Raw genomic sequence first — 22,293 nt, forward strand, 5'->3', positions numbered from 1 at the left:
CAACAGAATAAAAGATTGCAAAGATAGAATTTCAGATATAGAAGATAGGATCACAGTCAGTGACCGGGGAAAAAAGAGGTCTCTTAAAAACAGCAAGGGATTATGAGAAATCAATCCAACAACTCCTAGACGATACAAAGAAAAATAACATAAGACTGATAGGAATTCATGAAAACACAGGAGAAAACGCAAATGACATAAAAAAGCTCTTCACAGAATTAATGACAGAAAACTTCCCAAACAGAAGGGAAGAATTAGACATACAGATAAGTGAGGCATATAGAACTCCAACTAGCCATGATCAAAAAAAAATCTACACCTAGACATATAGTAATCAAGATTCCAGAAATCCAACAGAAAAACAAAATACTACAAGCAGTAAGAGAAAAAAAACAAATCACTTGCAAAGGAAAGCCCATTAGAATCACAGCAGACTTTTCAACACAAACCCTTAGGTCAAGGAGAGCCTGGAGTGAGGTATTCCAAGTCCTAAAAGAAAAGAATCTCCAACCTAGACTTTTGTATCCTGCAAAACTCTCTTTCAAAATAGATGGGGAAATAAAATACTTCCACGACAAAGAGCACCTGAGAAATTTCATGAACACCAAACCAGCACTGCAAGGAATTCTAAACAATATCCTAGAAAAGGACAACGAAATTCACAATAACATGAGGCCCAACAGACCAAATCAAATAGGCAAGGCAAGAAACTAAAAGGAGATGGGAGAAAAAGTAAAAAGAGTCAACAAATGGACAAAAACATGACAAGAATAAGTCAAAATATATCAGTTGTAACCATCAATGTTAATGGCCTCAATTCACCAATCAAGAGAAACAGATTGGCAGAATGGATTAAGAAGCAAAATCCAACAATATGTTGTATACAAGAAACACACCTAGTGCAAAAGGAAGTCCATAGACTGAAAGTGAAAGGATGGAAAACAATTCTCCATGCGTCAGGAGTCCAGAAAAAAGCAGGGGTAGCAATCTTATTCTCAGATAAAGTACATTTCAAACCAAAACTCATTAAGAGAGACAAAGAAAGACACTACATCCTTGTAAAGCGAACAATTCAAGAGGAAGAGCTGACAATCATAAACATATATGCACCAAATATAAATGCCCCCAACTATATAAAACAAATATTAAGTAACATGAAAAACCAAATAAGCACTAATACAATTGTAGTGGGGGATTTAAATACCCCACTATCACAAATTGACAGATCTACTAGGCAGAAAATCAACAATGAAATAATAGAACTGAACCAAGCTTTGGAACACATGGACTTAATAGATGTTTATAGAGTATTCCACCCCCAAAAACCAGAATATACATTCTTTTCGGCTGCACATGGATCATTCTCCAAAATAGACCACATACTGGCTCACAAAACAGGTCTAAATAAATGCAAAAAAATTGAAGTCATCCCCTGTTTATTATCAGATCATAGTGCAATCAAACTAGACATCAATAGCACAAGAAACTATAGAAACTTCACAAGCACATGGAAACTGAACAACACTCTCCTAAACAATCAATGGATTACAGAGGAAATTAAAGAAGAAATTAGACAGTTTTTACAAATAAATGAGAATGCCAATACAACATACAGGAATCTTTGGGACACAATGAAAGCAGTTCTATGTGGAAAATTCATAACATTGAATGCCCACACTAGGAAAACAGAGCGGGCTCAAATAAAAAACTTAACGATGAAACTTAGATTCCTAGAAAAACAAGAACAAGAAAAACCCAAAGCTCGAACAAGAGAGGAAATTATAAAGATCCGAGCAGAAATCAATGCAATTGAAATTAAGAAAACGATACAAAAAATAAATGAAACAAAGAGCTGGTTTTTTGAAAGAATAAATAAAATTGACAAACCCTTAGCTAATCTTATCAAAAAAAGGAAAGAAAAGGCTCAGATCCATGCAATTAGGAATGAAAAAGGCGAAGTCACAACAGATCCGAAAGAAATCCAGAGGATCATGAACACCTACTTTGAGAACCTGTACTCTAATAAAATGGAAAACACAGAAGAAATGGACAGATTTCTAGATACTTATGAATTACCAAAGTTGAACGAAGAAGATAAAAACATTTTAAACACCCCAATCACAATCAGTGAAATTGAAAATGTAATTAAAAACTTACCAACAAAGAAAAGCCCAGGCCCTGATGGATTCACTGCTGAATTTTACAAGACATTTAGAGAAGAACTACTACCATTACTCTTCAAACTTTTCAATGAAATTGAAAGAGAAGCTATACTTCCAAATTCATTCCTGGAAGCAAGTATCACTCTGATTCCCAAACCAGAGAAAGATACAACCAAAAAGGAGAACTACAGACCAATCTCCTTAATGAATATAGATGCAAAAATCCTTAATAAGATACTAGCAAACAGAATACAGAGGATTATTAAGAAGATCATCCATCATGACCAAGTCGGATTTATTCCAGAGATGCAAGGGTGGTTCAACATACGAAAGTCAGTGAATGTAATACATTATATTAACAAAGTCAAGGACAAAAACCATATGATCCTCTCAATAGATGCAGAAAAAGCATTTGATAAAATTCAACACCCATTCATGATAAAAACCCTGCAAAAAATTGGAATAGATGGTCTATACCTCAATTTAATAAAGGCTATTTATGAAAAACCATCAGCCAACATCATATTGAATGGCCAAAAACTGAAAACCTTCATGTTAAAATCAGGAACAAGACAAGGATGCCCACTATCGCCACTTCTCTTCAATATAGTTCTGGAAACATTAGCCACAGCAATTAGACAAGAGAAAGAAATTAAAGCAATAAAGATAGGAAAGGAAGAAGTTAAACTATCATTATTTGCTGATGATATGATACTCTACATTGAAGATCCAAAAAACTCCACCAAAAAACTTCTAGACTTAATTGACAGATTCAGTAAAGTATCTGGATACAAGGTGAATACCCAAAAATCAATAGCCTTTCTATACACAAATAACAGACAGACAGAAAGAGAAATAAGGGAAAAAATTCCTTTTACAATAGCATCCAAAAAAATGAAGTATCTAGGAATCAATCTAACAAAAGAAACAAAAGATCTCTACACTGAAAACTACAGCACTCTGAAAAAAGAAATCGAAGAGGATATAAAAAAATGGAAAGATATCCCCTGCTCCTGGGTAGGAAGAATCAACATAGTGAAAATGGCCATACTACCGAAACTGCTATATACATTCAATGCAATGCCAATTGAAATTCCAACACTATATTTCACAGAACTAGAAAAAAGAATCCAAAAATTCATTTGGAACCACAAGAGACCTAGAATAGCAAAAGCCATTATAGGCAACAGTCACATGGCACCAGGTGTAACAATTCCCAATTTGAAACTATACTACAAAGCCACTGTGATAAAATCAGCATGGTACTGGCAAAGAAATAGGCCTGAGGATCAATGGAACAGACTGGAAGACACAAAAACAAATGCAGATGTACTCAGCTACCTCATCTTCGACAAAGGAGCTCACCATCCTCAGTGGAGGAAAGATAGCCTCTTTAATAAATGGTGTTGGAAAAACTGGATATCAACCTGTCACAGATTAAAATTAGACCCTTATCTTTCGCCATGCACTAAATTAAAATCCAAATGGATTAAAGATCTAAATATTAAAACAGAAACATTAAACTTGCTGGAAAGTAAGTTAGGCAGAACTCTGGAAGACATTGGTATAGGAAAAGACTTTATGAACAAATCCTCAGTAGCACGGGAACTAGCAGAAAGAATCAACAACTGGGATCTCATCTTACTAAAAAGCTTCTGTACTTCAAAAGAAACCATTAGCAGAACTAAGAGACAATCTACAATGTGGGAAAAAATTTTTACCAGCTGTACCTCAGACAAAGGACTATTATCAAGGATATATAAAGAACTCAAAACAATCAGTCCCCCCAAATATAAAGACCCGATCCAAAAATGGGCATCCGAAATGAACAGACATTTCTCATACAAAGAAGTGAAAGCAGCAAGAAAATATATGAAAAAATGTTCCACATCACTGGTCATTCGAGAGATGCAGATGAAAACAACACTGAGATTCCACCTCACCCCACAAAGAATGGCTGCTATCAAGAAATCACACAATAACAAATGTTGGCGGGGTTGTGGGGAGAAAGGAACCCTCCTCCATTGTTGGTGGGAGTGCAGACTAGTGCAACCACTATGGAAATCAATATGGAGATACCTCAAAGAGCTTGGACTGGAGGTTCCATTTGACCCAGCCATCCCTCTGTTGGGTATCTTTCCAAGAGAACTAAAAGAATCATATCACAGAGAAGTATGTGCACCCATGTTTATAGCGGCACAGTTTGTAATAGCTAAATCTTGGAAACAACCTATTTGCCCATCCGTTGGAAACTGGATAAAGAAGTTGTGGTTTTTCTATAAAATGGAATATTACTCAGCCATAAAGAACGAGAAAATAGATTCATTCATAGGAAAATGGATACATATTGAAGATATACTCCTAAGTGAAATAAATAAGTCACACATGTGTAAATACCGAATAGTTTCCCTGGTGTAAATAATCTGCAACAATGCATAAGATTCTAATAAGATTACTGACATTTAGAAATGGGAACAAAGGAGCTAAAAGTGTAGGGAAGGTGTGATGGGTAGGGGAAGAGTAAAAAGGGAAAAGAAAAAAATGTGAGATAATGAAAAGATGAAAATAAAGTGTTTGTAGATGGGGAGGGGAGGAGGGGTGAAGGGAGGTCAGAGGTACGGGGAAAAAATGAGAATCAAGACTTGCCATGTAGAGGTACAAGATCCCAACAATGAATGTAACTGTACTGTATCCCTAAAATGTACCAATAAACTCAATTAAAGCTGAAAAGAAAAAAAAGAGTTCATCTATTTGGGTGTAAGCAAAGCCCTAAAACTTGGTCTGGTTTGGGTTTTTCCCACTGATTGCCTTAGCAAAGTCAATGTGGATGACAATTAGGAATTTCAAAAGAAATTAAAATTCTTTGCAGATTTGGAACAAAATGCAGGCATATTGGTAATTAAGTTTAATATGATTTTGTATTGTTTTCTCACTTTTATTAGAGGTATAAGTAAGTATATCCTTCATAAAAATGTACTTGCAAAATTTGATAAATAACATAGAATTATAACATATAAAATAAGAACAGACATTAAAACTAATCTAGTCTTGCCCTTTCATTTCTACCTCTGAGATTCAAGGTTATTTATCCTTAATTTCATCAAGGCTAGGTTTCCAACACAGGGGGTAATAAATATCATCATTATTACTTTTAAAGCATAGGCAAAATGTTTTAGAATCTTGTAACTCAGGACCTTATCTATATCATTTTCTGAACCTAAGTGTGTATCTTACCTCCAAATCCATCAGGCACGTATGTTTTAAGAACAATATTGCAGAAAATTGTTGGCAGTGACAAAGGTTTATTTCCCTCATTTCGAAGGGAAATGTGTCGATACCCCGCTTGGAGGCCATCCAATGGAAGGATCCTCTGGCCAATCAGCTTGTTGTTATCATCATACACTGCTATTCTTAAAACAGCCAGGTCGGGCAGGATTACCTGCAAACAAGGAATGAGGCTTTTCATTGGTTTTTGTAATTCTGCTTCCAAGAACCAGTACTCTAGGAACATGGACCAAATTCATGCTACTCTTAAATCCCTCCTTATGGTGAAAATAAGTCCACAATCCATTTGCATTCCTGTAGGGTACTGTCCAAACTACAACAACCCAAGGTGTTGAGAAAGACCATCAGAACAGGTTTCATTTCATTAGAAATGTTACATAGAAAGGATGTTAAAGATTTTTGACTTCAATCCTTATCACTTTTCCCCATTTCAACTCAGGATATGGGTGAGAAAAAGGAAAGCTCAAGAAATTGAATGATTTTATTAAACACAAAGATTGTCAGCGACAGAGTAGGGCCTGGGAATTGGAGCCCTTGACTTCTAAGCCTGTGATCTGTCTACTACCTAGGCTGCTTATGACATCTGGATGTCCTGTTTTTTTTTGGGGGGGGGTGGTACCGGGGATCAAACTCAGGTCCTTGCACTTGCAAGGCAGGCGCCAGAACCAGAGCTAAATCCCCAGCCCTGTAGGTACCTGTTTTAAATAAGAAGAAATGTGTCTTTGAAAAAATGCTTCATGTATACGAGACAATTTATAAAAATTTTGGATTTTCCTTGTTTCTTGCCCTCTGTAGTTCCTGACACATTTTAGAATATTAAACAGGAGAGGATATTAAATAGAAAGTTCATTGGATACATCAATCACTATGATTTGATCCCAAGAAACACTGATATACTTTGAAATATTAACATACATTAATTGACTTCCACTGCTGCCATGTTCTAATTGAATAAATGAACATAATATTTGAGTACAGATGGCAAAATGTCTATTCAAAGTAGCAATATGACAAAAGAAAAATCCTGTATATTTAGTCAGGAATGCATTTTTATTGCCTAAGAATAACCAGGAAATGGTGGCTGAACTGAGTACTGTGTCTAAAGCTAGACAATGCTTGCTTGCCTATTTGCATCTGGAAGTAATAATTTTACTCCAATCTTACAAAGAGGAAAGGAAGTCTAGTTAAAATCCAGGTACCTTTCCTCACTTCTGTTCCTCATGTTGTGAATGGGCAGCTTGGGCTTTGCCTTGCAAGATTAGTGCAGAAAAACAAACACAACAATGACAAAGAAGATATACCTAAATTAATCAATATCAGGAAAGGTTATTTTCAACAATAGTGGAGGAATCAGAATTAATATCTAGCTTCCGGTGCCAGAGCTATTATACAAAAAGAAAAAAAAAAGTTTGGTACTTCTTTATTCATCACAAATAAAGAATGTTTAATTCAACATTCTGAATTTCTTTCTGGATTTCAAAATTATGAAGTGTCTAGTGATTATTCATTCTGCCAAAGAACACTATACCAAACTCTAGGTCCTGGTACAACAAATTAGAAAAACCAGGAAGAAAAAGAGACCAGTCACAATTAATTTACATTGTATTCTGAAAGGAGTAGAGCAGGTGATGATAAGCCGTGCATGGATCATGATATTCATGGACCTAAATTTTAAACTATTTTATTCACTCTACATCAATCTTTCTGAATTTGATTTCTGTAAGTCAGCTACACTGTACTGAAATGGCCAATCCCTATTTCATTTAGACAGGAAGCCAATTATCTGTGTTGCATGACATATTCATGGAACAGAACCACTTGGCAAACCTGGCCTAAAGAAGAAGCAATGAATTATTTTGGTCAAGATGACAGAATAGGTAATAAAGAAAAAAGAACATTCATGTAGACAACACTGTCAACTTGTAGATTTTTCAAAGTATCTCAAATTGACAAGAGAGACAAAAAGGGAAAATGATTAAAAGTGACTGTTAGAGGGAGTGATTGTGCCTGTTCTTAGGACCAGCTGACAGTATCAGCAGAACAAGGTAAGACACTGAAACTGCACACGAAGAATAAAACCTGTAACAAAAGGTACCACACTTCCCAAAGGGACACGACTGTATCAGCTGACCCATATGATGACTGTTACTGACCTCACCTTTGGATAAAGCAGATTTTCTGACCTCTTGGCTAAAGAAGCAGTGCAAGTTTCCAGGGAAGAAAAAAAAAACAAAAAAAAACTTTTAATGGTGTCTATGACGGTATCTACCTGGGAGAAGACATCCTCAGTGGTAGCTGCAATCCCACAGCCTAGTTAATGCCACCTGGAAGATGGGTACCTCCAGGGGGAGAAGGAGCCAAAAAAATTATGACAGGTACAGAACTTGTCCATTGGAAGAAAGGGATAAAAAGACATTGAGTTGAATAACGGTTCCTGCATCATGTCATATCTATGTACTGAGTCAGAGTGAGTTTGACGGGCTGATAAGGTCCTACCTTCCGAAATACAAATGATTCTTCATTGTAAACTGGATTCAGTCCATTGTTCATAACCATGCGCGTTCGGAATTCCTTGCGTATGGTATCGGTTGGCAATCCATACATATCTACTTCTACATACGTGCCAATTTTCTTATCTGATAAGAATTGCCCTGATATGACCTGCAGTAACACAGACACAGAATGAAGCAAATGTGAACGCTGTGTAAGTATCATCAGCAGATAATAATCAGGAAATAAGAAATTTTGGGTTCTCCTGTGGGGGGGGGAGTTCAATTAACAATGAAAATATGGATATGGTATTCTTTATTTACCAAACCAGTGCATTATTGGGAAACAACTATACATAAAGACAAAAATAATTTTAGTCAGAAGTTCTATTGATAAGGAAATAGTGTACAACATAGCAGGCCTTTGTCTGCTCCCAATTCCCCCTTGACGTTTTCATGAGGAATCATAAGATGTTTTGTTAAACTATCTGCACTGAAAATGTAATGGTTCAAGTAATGTACTGTTCAAGTGTCCTAACTGCAAATGTAACAGTACAAGCTGCAAGATGTTCCTACCCAACGTTTCAAGATGTTCTGTTTAACTTCATTGTTCTGTTTCTATAAACATGTTTGCCCGGCACATGAACCCAACTTCCCTACCCCATAGATCTCTCTATATAAGGTTGCTTCTATTTCGGGGCTCAGACTTTGGAGTGTGAATTCCTCTGGGCCCTCCAACATCATGAAACGTTCCTCCATCTTTCTGAATGCCCTCAGTTTCGACTCCAGAGACCTTTGGACAGCCATTACACTTGGCTGGAATGCCAAGCTGTCACACTTCGCTGTAACGCTGCCTTCTAAAGCTGTCTAAAAGAATGAAGCAAATACATGAGTCATAGTAATATAGAGTGTCCATCATGTCTTCATCTCACCTAAAAGTGTCCATACTTACAGAATTAAGTATAGATTGAGAGTCCCTAAGGTCCCTGTGTAGTTCTGAAATTCGATCATGCTGTACTTATTACTGAATTCTAAAAGGGACACATAGAGAAGGGACACATAGAAGAACAACGCTAAAACTTGCCTGTTTTTCTTTGATGATATTGAAATTAGTCAGGTAATAGCAATTTTTGTAAAGACAAGTGTCAAAAGCTATCTACTATAAAAGCTAGAGTATTTTCCAAATGACTACAGCTAATAGGTTTTTTTAAACAACACCGAATAGTTATAATTTTTGAAACAGCTTTTTTGAGGTAAAACTGACATACGATAAACTGTGCATATTTAAACTGTACAGCTGAATCAGTCTTGGCACATGGACACATCTGTGAAACACCACTGCCATTAAGATAATAAATATTTCCATAACCACTAAGCTTTCTTTAGACCCTTTTATAATTGTCTTTGTCCAGAGGCAACCACTGACTTACCAGAACTAGTTTACATTTTCTAGAATTTTTATATGTAGTAATCATGTAATACATACTTTTTGATAGAATACTCCTAAAATCTTTCGTAATTTTACCTGTGAAAAAAAATGTCCCAGAAAAAAATGGGGGAATTTTAAGACAGAGCTAAAAGAACACATAGCTCTTGTAACTTGTCATTACACATTTGAGCAGTCATTACTTTCCAGGGTCCCTTGTGTACATATTTGCAAAATTTGTGATGAGCAAAAGGCCTCACCTGCACTGAACACGTGGCTGCAATAACTCCATCCACTGGGGTTTCTGAGAAGGGATCAAATGTTCTATCTGGCCGCCTCATGAAGTCTGGTTTGAGAAGGTAGCTGGTAGCACAGAAGTACAGAAGACGCTTTATAAAGACTCAAACACACACAATCTGAATACAACTTGGTCACCACCTATAACTTAGCAGCTAGTGGTAGGTCAAGGGTTGTAAGGATGAAGAGATTGATTTCCCCTTTTGAATAGACCTGAAGAGCCATGATCAGTCACACCTGCCTCTGAGGGTCAGTTGTATTCAGAGACAAGAAGAACTTAATGAGGGAAATGAAGAACCCTCTTCTGACCAAAATGTTAGGCAGGCCCCTGAGTCATTTCTGACTTAGCCAGTCTTGGGCTTCCTTCTCTGCCCAGGCAGAATCCAGTTTGGGAAAGAATCCTGCAAAGTCACTGATTAATATGTACTTCACCCTTTTCTTCCAAACTACGTAATTTTTATTTCTTTCAAAGCACACAACAGAAGAAATTGTAGTACATGCTCCAGATAAGTACCTGGTGGGTGACTGAGGAAAAAGCATTCTTTCTTGTGTGTGTGTGGGGGGGGTGGGGACACTGGAAGATGACCGTCCATCAAGTAGGCAGAGGTACAAAGTGTGCACTTTGAAGAGCCATTTCTAGATCACAATTGCTAAAAAACTGTATTTTGACTGGTGGTCTTGGGTGCTAAAAATTAAGGTGAGTCACCATCAAAAACCTCCTGACTGTAATCTTTTACAGAACTCCCCTGAATGAGTCTAGAGACTCTGAGCTGTGGTCTAGGGTTATTTACTTATATGCTGTTTGGGGAAGAAGCATGGAAAAAAATGGCTATCAAGGTTTCCTTTTCCTTTTTTTTTTTTTTTAATCTCCATAGAATTCTAACTTCATATTTTCCTTTGACTTTTCAGCATGTCAATGGAATTTATATTTCCTATTTCACTTCTGGGCTCACAGGTTTTGGCAGAACTATTTAAGTAAACTAGAACATTCATAGTATTATTTATTGATAATGTCTATTTACAAGTCATGGAAAAGAGTCAAGAGAAGAAAAAGATTTATTCCCACCTGAACTAAATTAAATTCAGTGTGATACTTACAACTTCATTTTATATGAAACGAAATTCATTCTTATATTTGGTGTCAATGAAAAATAGATATATTTAATATCTATGTCTTCAATTAATGTCCAAATATGAGCAGGGATCATTACCTACCCCAGATATAAAAAACACAACTATTAAAGAGGGAATTAAAGTACAGCGTGTGGATGATGAACTGCTAACTTTTTTAAAAAAAATCTGTTTAGGTAAAAACAAGGCAGATGAAGAGTGTATATTTGCAAATATAATCTATCTAGGGGTTTCATTCATTTCTATCCCATCTCTCAAACCCAGCTTACATTTAGCAGTTCCTAATTAAAAATGACACAGTTTTATTATTACTGTAGTATGGAGATGAAGCTAGGTGACAACAGTTTAAATCACATTACTCACCCGCACGATCCATTATACTCAAATTTTCCCTGATTCAATTGCATCGCTAAATCTGTCAAAAGACAAAAACAATTTAGCATCTCATCTTCCTGAACAAAGAAGATCCAGACAGGGTGATTTTAAACAATGGAAATGAGGTTGTTCTTCGGCCCAAAGGTTCTCCTTTAACAGTGCAAGATACCCCCGGCTCTGTTTAACATGTAACTCTCATGTAGAAATGATTTCATGTTTAATTTAAATTAAATATAAAATGTACTTTCATAAATATCATCCTAGAACTGCTTTAAAAACTAGATTAAATGCACAAGTCATGATTGTTCTTTTAGTACTGAGGGTAGAGACTCCACTATCCTTCGAAAGGTATGAATGTACCTTTCCTAAAGATACCCACAAAGCTCCAAAAGATTTAAAAATGAATGAGGTAAGGGCCATAGAAAAACTGGTGACTTATTCTCAGTGTGAGACTTAGGGAAACCTTCTAGTGGGCTTGCCACTGTCAGGGCCTGGCTTCTAATTTTTCTCTTGCACGTAACTAAAATTTTTCTTTCTTCTCATCAGCAAAATAAATGGGCAAACAGATGGATTTTTTTTTCTTCTTCAAAATGTGGTTAGTCTTGACATTCTAAACTAGATTACAAGTAGCTCTAGTGATTTAATGGCTTTAGGATCCTGTCATTCCTATGACAGATTCACTGGCAACTAAGAACATAACCGGATCCCTTTGTAAGTAAAAATAGCACTTTCCTTGCGACTCTTGAAACACTTGGGATGTACTTATACCCGGTCACAATCTAATGTAGCCAGCACACACAATGGTGACCCTGTAGGGGGAGCTTCTGGAAAGGAAGGAGGCTCCCCAGGAGGTGGCACCTACGCTCTAGCGGAAGGAATAATAGGCAAAGGCTTTCGGTACACGGAACAAGGTGCAGGGGGATTCCTGTATTACGCTTGGTGCCCTAGAAAGGGTCCTCAAACTGAGAAATATGGGAGCTACACTCATATTTCAAAGAACTGAAGAAGAAAAAGGTTTTTGTTTTGTTTTCTTTTCTTTTCTTTCAGGTTTTGTGTTACCAATTTTCAAAAACTAATCACATAAATTAAAAGTTTATGCGACATTCTATCTATTCTATTTTTCTATCTCTAATTTGACTATTGTGATCTCAGGCTCTTAAAGAAATGTTGAAAACTTCTAAAAGTTTGTTATAAAAATTTACTAGTCTTTCAAGGAAAATAAAAAGAAAAATTATATGTTAGAAACTTGTCTCTGAGTACACTTTGGAGGATTAGCTTATAGATTATTACTTCCTAATGTAACTCTTCACAGGCCATTTTAGGGGACCTTACTCTGTAACATTCTGTCCCTTTATAATGCGGTGCTACTATGTCATTGATATTCTCTGAATGTTCACTCTGGCCTGGGTCATTTCCAAAGGAGAATAACTCCTAGATATTGTACAAAGATACTGAAATTCTTTTTGCTCCCTTCTCCACCGGGAAAGAAACATAACAAGTTTGATCCAAATGGAAGAAAATTTAGAACTACTTTGGAATAGGGGGTAATGGAATTTATGAAAGGAACTTCAATTTAAATCAAAATATATTGTCTTCTACCACTGTCTTATTGCTCTATTTTGGGGATTTTGATTTCTCACCATTATATAAGTGCAAGAAAACAGTTTTGCTTGCCATATGTCTGCTTTCTTTTAAAAAAGATGCTTAAAGCTAACTGATGGGAGATCCCAGTACCACCCTGTCCAAGTGTTCTCGTGAGTGAAATTCAGTGTCGCTGGACGTGGGCTCCTACCTGGGGTTTGGTAGTTCAGCGAAACCATCTGGCAGCCAGCGTTCCAGAAAATTTGAGGCATGTAATTACTGGAATCAACTCGGCCTCCCTTGGGGTAAATGCGACTCATTTGCCGTTTGTTATAACTGTGTGACTTATTAAGGTCATCAGAAAAAACAAAAAGAAGAGTACTGCAGCTGAGCTAAATAAACAACAAGGAAGTAAAATAACAGCAGTGTAGGCCCACAATGACAAACACGTAGACAACACAGAACAAATTTTACACTTATCAATGTTTACGAGAAAAATCACAGTTCACCCTGTGGATTCTGTAAACAATGCAAATCTGGAAGATTGGCTCTGCTGCCAGGGTCTTCCATGTATATTATTTTATTGCTTCTATGACCAATATTATGTATTAGCCACTGATCTATTTCAGAGATTCCTGCCAAACCAAATTGCACCAACGTCTCATTCTATTTAATGTATAAGGATACTTTACAAATTCAATTGCATGTGTCTTCAAGTAGCCAAGACCGACTGACTCATTAAAAGACGACATGTTATAATGAATATTCCGTTCTGTAAAAGAAAAGCAAAGATGCATTCAGAAACCCTGCCACCAAATCCTCCCAGAAGGGCAGGCAATAAATATAATCACATCTGAAATCATAAGGCATTATCGGGTAATGTTACCCGGTCATGTCCGTCTCTCCTACTTTCTTTAACATCCCATAGATAGAGATGGCTGATTTAAAATAAAAGTGTGCCGAATTAAATTGGAGTCATTAAACAAATTACTTGCACTCTGATTGCCATAGCCAATCGCGAAGTACGAATTTGATGACTTCTCCAGCACAGAAAAGATTTTGAAAACTCTTAAAATATTTCTTATAGTTTCAGAGACCAACTTCCGGTTAAAAGGAAGTCTTGCGCCGTAGGACACCGGAGCTTATCGTTCCCATTTCACTGTAACATCGCACCCACTGACATGCTTCCCTCTATCCCGCTAGCCCTACACCCCCAGGTCTCGGGTATCCACTAATTGTCAAATGTATGCATGAATCCCGACATTACAGCACAGCATAGCTCATAAACTTGCACAAGTATGAGACAATCAAAAAATAAATTAATTTTTGGAAAAAAGAAAAGGAAAGCAAGCTGTGAAGCACGAGAGGCTAACAAGTCCACAGTCTCTCATCGCCACCGTGTGGACAACGTGGAAAATGACAACACAATCTTACGACATGCCAAGGACCTATGGCTGTAAGGGCTGAGCCAAAAATGAAGTGGAGGGTAAGAAAAGGAGAGCAAGCATGATCAAAGCACCACATACGCACACGTGAAATGCCACAGTGAAAGCCCTTAGTCTGCATAATGAATGTAAGCAAATAATTAAAATTAAAAACGAAACTAGGTGGAGTGATCTTCATGCCTAAAAGGAAAAATGGCAACAAGTCAAATCAGAGCTCAGCAGCATAACAAAAGAGAAGCAGACAAAAAAGACCATTGCATTTAACCTTTGGTGTTACCTTCTGCCACGTGGAAACCTTGAAACTTTACAGGCTGTGCGTAGTTGATCATCGTGGACAAATACGGGTGGATGTTAGTGGTAGCACCTACGTACTTATACGACGCCATCCATGCCTGCTCATCTTCCACAGTAACCAGGCCCTGGGAGCACAAGGCAGAGGACAGATGAGCTGAAGGCTCCAGGAGGACTCAGGCTGCAGGCTTCCTTGCCGAGGATAAATTCCACACACCAATTCAAAGGTAAAAGACCTTTCTGTGCCTCGATTAGACGGAAGGAAATTTTAAAAACTTAATGTCTATGACAGCTCCAATTAATGCAAGAGGAGGCAGTCAGAAAATATCCAGTTTATGTTACATGTTTAGGACATTGCTAGATTTCCGATGGACTTTAAAATGCCGAGGAAACTATGTTGGGGCCTCACAGCAATGCTATGGGACACATAAAGCAGTACAAGCATTCATATTTCAGGTTGAGGCATATAATAAGAAATGGTGACTCTCAAGCTTTAGCGTGCATCAGAATCACAAGGGTATGTTAAAATATTCCTGGGAGCCACAGATGGTGGTGCATGCATATAACTACAGTATTGTGGGAGGCTGAGGCAGGAGGGTTGCAAGTTTGAGCCAAGCCTGAGCAACTTAGCAACCTAGGGAACCCTCTCAAAAGAAAAATAAAAATGGCTGGGATATAGCTCAGTGCAAAAGCCCTCAGTTAAATCCCCAGAATCCCCCTTCCACCCCTCCCCTCAAAAGAAGATCCCTGTGTCCCACCCTTGGAGTTTCCACTAAAGTGGGTCTGGGTGAGGCCCTTGTATCTGCAGTTGTACATCTAGTTCTCAGGTGCCAGTGATGGGCCAGCCTGGGGACCACACTTTTTAGGACCATTGCTCTAGAATTTCAGCCACAAATATAGTGGTTATGCAAGCCAGGTGTGATGGTGCAGGACCATAATCCCAGCTCTTGGGAGGCTGAGGCAGGAGGATCGCTGCAGATTTGAGGCCAGTTTGAGCTACGAAGTGAGTTCAAGGACAGCCTGAAGTACATAGTGATACTCTGTCTCAAAAAAAAAAAAAAAACCCAAAATAAACAACAACAACAAAAACAAAAATAGAGACTTATGATATCTTTTTAAAGCACTTATTCTTAAAATAACCTGATCACTTGTTACAACAGACCATCCAGAAACTGTGTTACTTTGGACGGAGGAAAAAAACACATTATTTTATTGATTTCTTGAGAAATCAGAACAAAATTAACAAAACCTACAACAGCAATGGCAGCAAAACACAATCTTCAGAATATATTTTTGAGAACTTTGGAAAGCTCCATTTTCTGCACAAATTGAAACTAAGCGAATCAATTGTTTAGTCGTGCCAGGCAACCCTCAAATTAACAAACAGGCAGACCATTTGTTTCGCTTTGATGACTTAATATTCTGAGCATTCTAAATCACACTGATTTCATCAATTAAAACATGAGATAAATAACCAAACAATGTAACTGGGTTTTGTTCTTATCATTTTCCTTGTATGTCCCAACCCCCATCACCTACCCTCACACATAAGGGCAGAGTCCAGTTCTATTCTTTCTTATATACTGAAGGATATAATACAAAAATAAACACCAGTTCTAGGTGCTGGGCGCCAGGATAAACTGCTGCACTCACAAACATATCACTGTGTGAATGTGAGGGTCACAGCGCGACCCGTTCATCACGCGAGAAGCCTGAGACCTTAAGGGTTCAAGAAGATAGCAATAAGCGTCAGTCAGGTTGTTCACTGTGGCTCCACTAACTATGAAATTCTACTCTATGAGAAGAGCGTTTCAATATTTTGAGAGAGGAAGTGATCAGATTTAACCATAATTCCTTTGAATTGAATATTCAGATAGTAAGAAGAGCGTGTCTCACTGCAAATGCAGTAAGACTCCACTGACAGAAAGCTCTATTTTCCTTCTTTCCCCCCTTTTCATTAATATGTTTGCAATGTTGGGAGTTGGTACCTACACTTATCACATTTGGATCCTTTTTACTTCCTGTCCTATATTTTTTGAAGCATAGGACTCAAGGGAAAAGGCACGTTTCTGCCAGAGAACAGTCTCTGTTACCACATGCATTTATTTCGGACACTGTAATCGTCATGAAAAATCTTAAAGAGGTAAAAGAAAATGAAAAGGTAACTTTACCTTGTACAGAATTACAATACAGCTAATGTCTAACAAATTAAAAAAAAAAAACCCTGAAGGTATGCAGCTTACACTTACAGTTAATTAACGATCTCTTTCAGGATGCCAGTGTGTCAGAACCAAAATCACCTTTCTATTTCACTATAATGTGGTCTAATGACCTATTGAGGTCATTTTAAATTTCAAACTCAATATATGGATGATTATGTAGCCCAGTGCTAGAACTACAATCTCTAATTCCAAGTAAGAAAATGCCTTGGTGCATTAGGTACCTATTTTAAAATTTTTCACCTGTCCTACTCTTGTGCTTTCATCAGCATTTAATCATTTTATCACGGTAATTAATTATTTCCTTTGAATGCTTATAGGCAATCGGGTGAATTAAGTTTGCAACATAATATCTAAGCACTAAGCCCCACCACCAAACACCCACTGGTGATGGGGGGAATAAAGTGCCAACAATAACACTTTATACAAAATGTTAAATTTTGGAGGGCCACATACAGAGTGTTCCCTAATGAAAGCAAAAATCCTCAAGAGAATTATTTTGTTACCTTTTTGTTGTTCTCATGTTCAAGGTCATCTGAAGTCTAAATTAGAAAAAGAAAATGATTTGTTTACTTCTCTAAAGGGCAATGTTCCAGACTTATGAGCCAAACGTATGGGATTCTTAAAATAAATATATTATATGTGTTATTCTTTTTATTTGTAAACATGGGAAATTATCAATGACATAAAGCCATGAGCAAAAAAAGCAAGAACTGAAAAGATAAACTGGGCATGGTGGTATATGCCTGTAATCTCAGCACTCTTGAGAGGTTGAGGCAGGAGGGCTGGGAGTTTGAGTTCAGCAATTTAATGACTTAGTGAAACTCTGTCTCAACATAAAAAATGAAAAGAGGGCTGTGGATGTGTCAGTGTGAAGCCCTGGGTTCAAGCTCCAAAGCCATGGAAAAAAACAAAAAGAATGGAAAAGATATGATGACCTCATCACTGTACTCCAGAAAAGCTCATCTTAAAGCTGTTTCCCTCTTTTGCTTCGGATTTTCACTTACTTAGCTGCTTCACTGCGATAATTTAAGTAGTGACTTAGTTTGGGAGCTTGGGAAATGGGCAATCAATGTAGTTGACTCTCCTGATACAAAAGGCAGTGTGATCAGTCTTCAGTCATTCGGAGCTCACTTCTGCACTCTTGCTGTGGACCCAATGTCTACATCCCTACGAAATTCAAAGGTTGGAACCTCATCCTCAAAGTGATAGTGCAGACAATTCCCAAGTTAATGATGGCTTGACTTATGATCTTTCAAGTTTTATGGTGTTACAAGAGTGATTTGTATGCAGTAGAAACTGTACTCAACTTTGTTTGAATTCCTGCCTCACTGGCAATAAAATGTGGTATGAGGCCCGCTTGCAGTGCTGGGCTATGGCAGAAAGTCACAGCTCCTAGTCAGCCGCACAATCAATAGGGTGAACAGCTGCTGCTCTATAGCTTGTGGGGTAATCAAAAAACACAGACTCTTTAGATTAAGAAAATTATTGCAATAAGAGACACATAGCTATTTTTCCCCTCAAAATGCTTCTCCTTGCTTTAAACACACTTAGCCCATAGTCCTTGCCACTTTCCAAAGCAGTTCTGGAAGCCATCTTTTGTGAATATCTTTATGAAGTGTGATAAAAGAATTCAGTGAACGCTATTGCTGAATGCTGGGCATCATCTAGTGGAAAGGCAGACTTCTAAAAACAGCACAGTGTGTCTTCACCCACATTATTCCCCGGATCTGGCACTATGTGATTGCTGGCTCTTCCTCAAAGTGAAAATGACCACGAAAGACAAACATGTTGAATCCATTCAGGACACTAAGGCAACCAGAGCAGTGTAACTAAAGACACTCATGAAAGAGAACTTCCAGAACTGGTCCAAAAAGTGGCACAAATCATAAGGGTGCTTGAAGCAGGGGGGCATATTTTAAGGGGGATTAATGACAATGTATGTTTTACTGTAATAAAAAATTTAAATATATACTGTATTTTTATCACACCTCATATTTTGTGGTTCAGCCGTGTTTGCCAGGGTAAATATATTAAATGCATTTTAATTTATGATATTTTCTACTCATAATGGGTTAATCGTAACCCCATCCTAAGCCATGGGGGGGTCTATATTTGGGGGTAGGGCCTTTGGGAGTTAACTGCGTCACGGAGAGCCCTCATGTGGAAATAGTACTCTCCTGAGAAGACAGAGAGGAAGGCTGCATCCTCATTCTCTCTCCACTATGTGAAGATACAGTTTGGAAGAGAGCCCTCATCAGTAACTGACTGGCCCACATCTTGATCTTGGATTTCCCAGCATCCCGAGCTCTTCAGACATACATTTCTGCTGTTTAAGCAAATCGGTCTATTATATTTTTGTTGTAGCAGCACAAACTGACTAAGACAATGTTAATGAAGCTATTATGTAGTAGTACAGCGACCTTCTTTGAAACTTGGTAGCTGTCCAGATTCTCCAGAAATCATAATTCTCTGCATCAGAAGAGATGGCAACATTTATCAACATTTATCAGACAAATACTCTCCAACTTTCCCACCACTAAAATCTCCATCTACCTCATCTACCAACCTCCCTGTTCACTTCATTAACAAAGCAACTAACCCTGCGCCTCTCAAAGACCACACCTTTGCGTCACCATGGTCCCATCTGTCCCATCCTCTTGAAGAGACTTACTCTCCCTCGCCCATTTGCAAGTCTAATCTCTGCCTCTCTACTGTACCATTTCCAACAGTTTCTGAACAGCCTCCAGATTCAGTCATCCTAAAAAGAATACTCCCTTGAGTCTTCAAGTTTCCTTTAGCCACCAGCCTACTCCTTACTCCCTTTCACAGGAAATCTTCTCAAAAACAGAGCCTCTACTTATTCACATCTGCTCCGGTGCCCCTTTACCCCAAGCATCTCACTGAAGCTTTTCTTCAAGGTCACCAGTGACCACTCTGCCAATCCAATGGTCACTCTTGAATCTTAGTAACTCAATAGCATTTGAGCACTCGACCGCACAGGCCTTCTCTTAACACTGTTCTGATTTCCTTGGTGCATGATTTGCCTCCTACTTGTCTGGCAATATTTTGTACTTCTTTTCTGTCCCTCACCTGCAAACTCACTTTTAACTAGGGCTCCAAAGAACCTACTTAGGTACCTTCTCCTTGCAGATCATCCTATTAGTTCTATGGCTAAGAATGTGATCTCTTGAACTCCCAACTTATATCTCTAGCTAAATCTCTCTTCTAGATACAGGTGATGGTGATGCTACTGATAAAAATGAAAACAAAGATGAAAAGGATGATAATAAATCAGCAGTTGAGATTTTCATAGGTGCTACCATGTGCCAGGCACTATTTTAAGTTCATTTGCTGTTCTTGGTGACCCAATGAAGTACATTTTACTATCTTCATTTTGTAGATAGGAAACTAAGGAACAGAGAGGCTGAGTAACTTACCCACGAGTAGACAGGGAATGAGCCCAGAGAGACAGATGTCTGTCAGTGGTTGGCACCTCCTTGGACTATCAGATCACCTATCTTATTTGAAACTCCTAAGTTATTTCTTGTCCAGTCTTATCCACTCTGAGAAATAGAACCCAGTTTCTCAAACAAGGACTCCAGAAGGTCATCTTGCTGCTTCTCACCGTGCCTCAATGCCCAGATGAATTCCGCCGGGTTCTGGGTGCACGTCACCTTCTTTAATACCCCTTGGAACCATTCAGTGCCCCCTGTTTCTACTGTCCTGGCTTCTCATCAGGGGCTGTTTCTGGTCTAGTGACAGCGTATTCTCAATGTGCTTCTTTCCTTCTAAACTAGTACCCATATGGAAATCGTTACAATCTTCTAAAACTCAGCTACACTGTCCCTTTCTGTGAGTTTCTCAATGGCTTTACATTTCACTTACATTCTTAATTTCTTATGCTATCCTCTCAAGTCTTTCATCATCTAGTTCCTGCCTGCACCCCATTACTTTGGTTTCACTCCTTATTCTGTATACTCTACTCTACGTGACTGTGTTGTTATTACTGTGGTCCCTATACACAGAAAGTTATTCTTCTACTTCTGCATGTGACGATTTTATTTTTCTCCTTTGAGGTCTAGTTGCCTTCTTCCTGCCAACTCACTGTTTTACATTTTAGTACTCATTTTATTTTTATAATAGCACTTGTTTTTTGACTACTGTGCTTCCCCTGAACTATAGCAGACTATATATATATATATATATATAAACTATATATAACTTTATATATATATATAAACTATAAGCCACCTAAAGGTAAGAAACAAGTGTGTTTTTACCTTTTAAGTGATTATGGAGTAGGCTGTGCCTGAAAAATAGTGGTTACTTAATCACTATCGTTCTCTGCTGAGTGGTTGGAAATAGCTTTTTTTTTTCTCTCATTTTACTCTCTCATCTCCCCTGTGAGGCTTTTGTCACTCCACTGACAGCTGCAATCTCAGGCCCAGGGAGACTCTGTATACTGACTGTGGCCACACAGCTGAAAAGAGACAGAGCCAGGGATGGTACATGGACAGTTAGGATCCAGATCCTATTCAGAATCCTGGCACCATTCTGTCTGCCTTAGGAGGCAAGGTTCATAATCTTCTCACTCAGATGAGCAAAGTGAGGATCAGAGAGCTTAAAACACTGGCCACAGGGCACACAGCTAGATAAGGCAGAAGTTGGGCTGAAACTGTTCTGCACCCAGCCCTAGGAGCTGCTCTGAGTCTCCCGCACATTTCTGTTCTTTCCACCTGGAGGAGGAAACTTGGGCTCAGAGCAGGGAAACAACTGGTCCAAGGCCATGTGGCCTGGGAGTGCTGGGCCTGGCTGTCACATCCCTGGGCCCTGGCCCCTCCTGATACGCAGGGAACAGAGGAAGAGGGCTTCCTGGAAGAGGAAGTCAGGATCCTTTTCCTCTCTGTGCTAGATCTTCAGTTAAACAGTGTGAAAGTGGGGCTAAATTTGAGAGTTACCTCAACTCAGAGGAGGCAGCAGCAAAAGGAGAAGGATGACTCAAGCAGACCCCTGCCAAGGCCTGAGGGCTCGATGGGCCCTGCCCCCACAAGACAGGAGTCAAGAGCCGGGAGCCTCCTACCCTTCCTCAGAGATAGATGTCCTGTGTCTGCAAGGAGGAGCCAAGGGAAGGAGAGCACTGCGCCCACAGGAGTTTAAGATTAGGGAGAGATGCATAGAGGTGAGACCCAGCCCTGAAGGAAGCAGGCAGTGGAGTGGTTAGGTGACGGCCCCTTAGGACACTGTGGAAATACAGGGAGGAGTGAGGGAACTGACTTCCAGGAGAAAGGAAGATAGAAGAAAATTCCCAGGGAATGAGGGATGCTGGTGAAGCCTTGTAGCACTTGTCACAGGGCAGTGGGCCTGACAGCATGTGTGAGGTGTCCCTACCACCACCCCTGCAGTGCCATGGAGGAGTCAGGCCAGTTCTGCACTGTAAGAGTCCTCTCCACCATACTCGGGGGTCTGGGGAAACTCCCTTCTCTAGAAAGAGAACAGGAGAAACCGCCCAGGTGGGGGCCAGGACTGTAAGTCTTACATTTGGACAGGGGTGCGGACAGTTCCACAGCCAAGGTCAGGATGCTGTTGGGT

General features: G+C 38.7%; 1 protein-coding gene across 7 annotated transcripts in view; it reads right to left on the reverse strand.

Moving 5' to 3' along the window:
- The window catches only part of Plcb4 (phospholipase C beta 4), a 289,629-nt gene that overhangs the window by 52,477 nt on the left and 214,859 nt on the right, over nt 1-22,293 (reverse strand). For 5 of the 7 annotated variants that reach the window (XM_033761185.1, XM_033761186.1, XM_033761180.1 and 2 more), the window contains 8 exons: nt 17,208-17,243; nt 14,469-14,610; nt 13,434-13,518; nt 12,958-13,082; nt 11,154-11,205; nt 9,623-9,725; nt 7,944-8,108; nt 5,397-5,601 (listed from right to left, as the gene is read on the reverse strand). In XM_033761185.1, the coding sequence (XP_033617076.1) occupies nt 5,397-5,601; nt 7,944-8,108; nt 9,623-9,725; nt 11,154-11,205; nt 12,958-13,082; nt 13,434-13,518; nt 14,469-14,610; nt 17,208-17,243 (913 nt within the window). The remainder of the gene's footprint in view (nt 1-5,396; nt 5,602-7,943; nt 8,109-9,622; nt 9,726-11,153; nt 11,206-12,957; nt 13,083-13,433; nt 13,519-14,468; nt 14,611-17,207; nt 17,244-22,293) is intronic. The other 2 variants (XM_033761187.1, XM_033761184.1) reach the window with 1 other exon arrangement.

The sequence above is a fragment of the Fukomys damarensis genome, unplaced genomic scaffold (assembly GCF_012274545.1).
Source record: "Fukomys damarensis isolate Sample0158 unplaced genomic scaffold, DMR_v1.0_HiC HiC_scaffold_7, whole genome shotgun sequence".
NCBI lineage: Eukaryota > Metazoa > Chordata > Mammalia > Rodentia > Bathyergidae > Fukomys > Fukomys damarensis.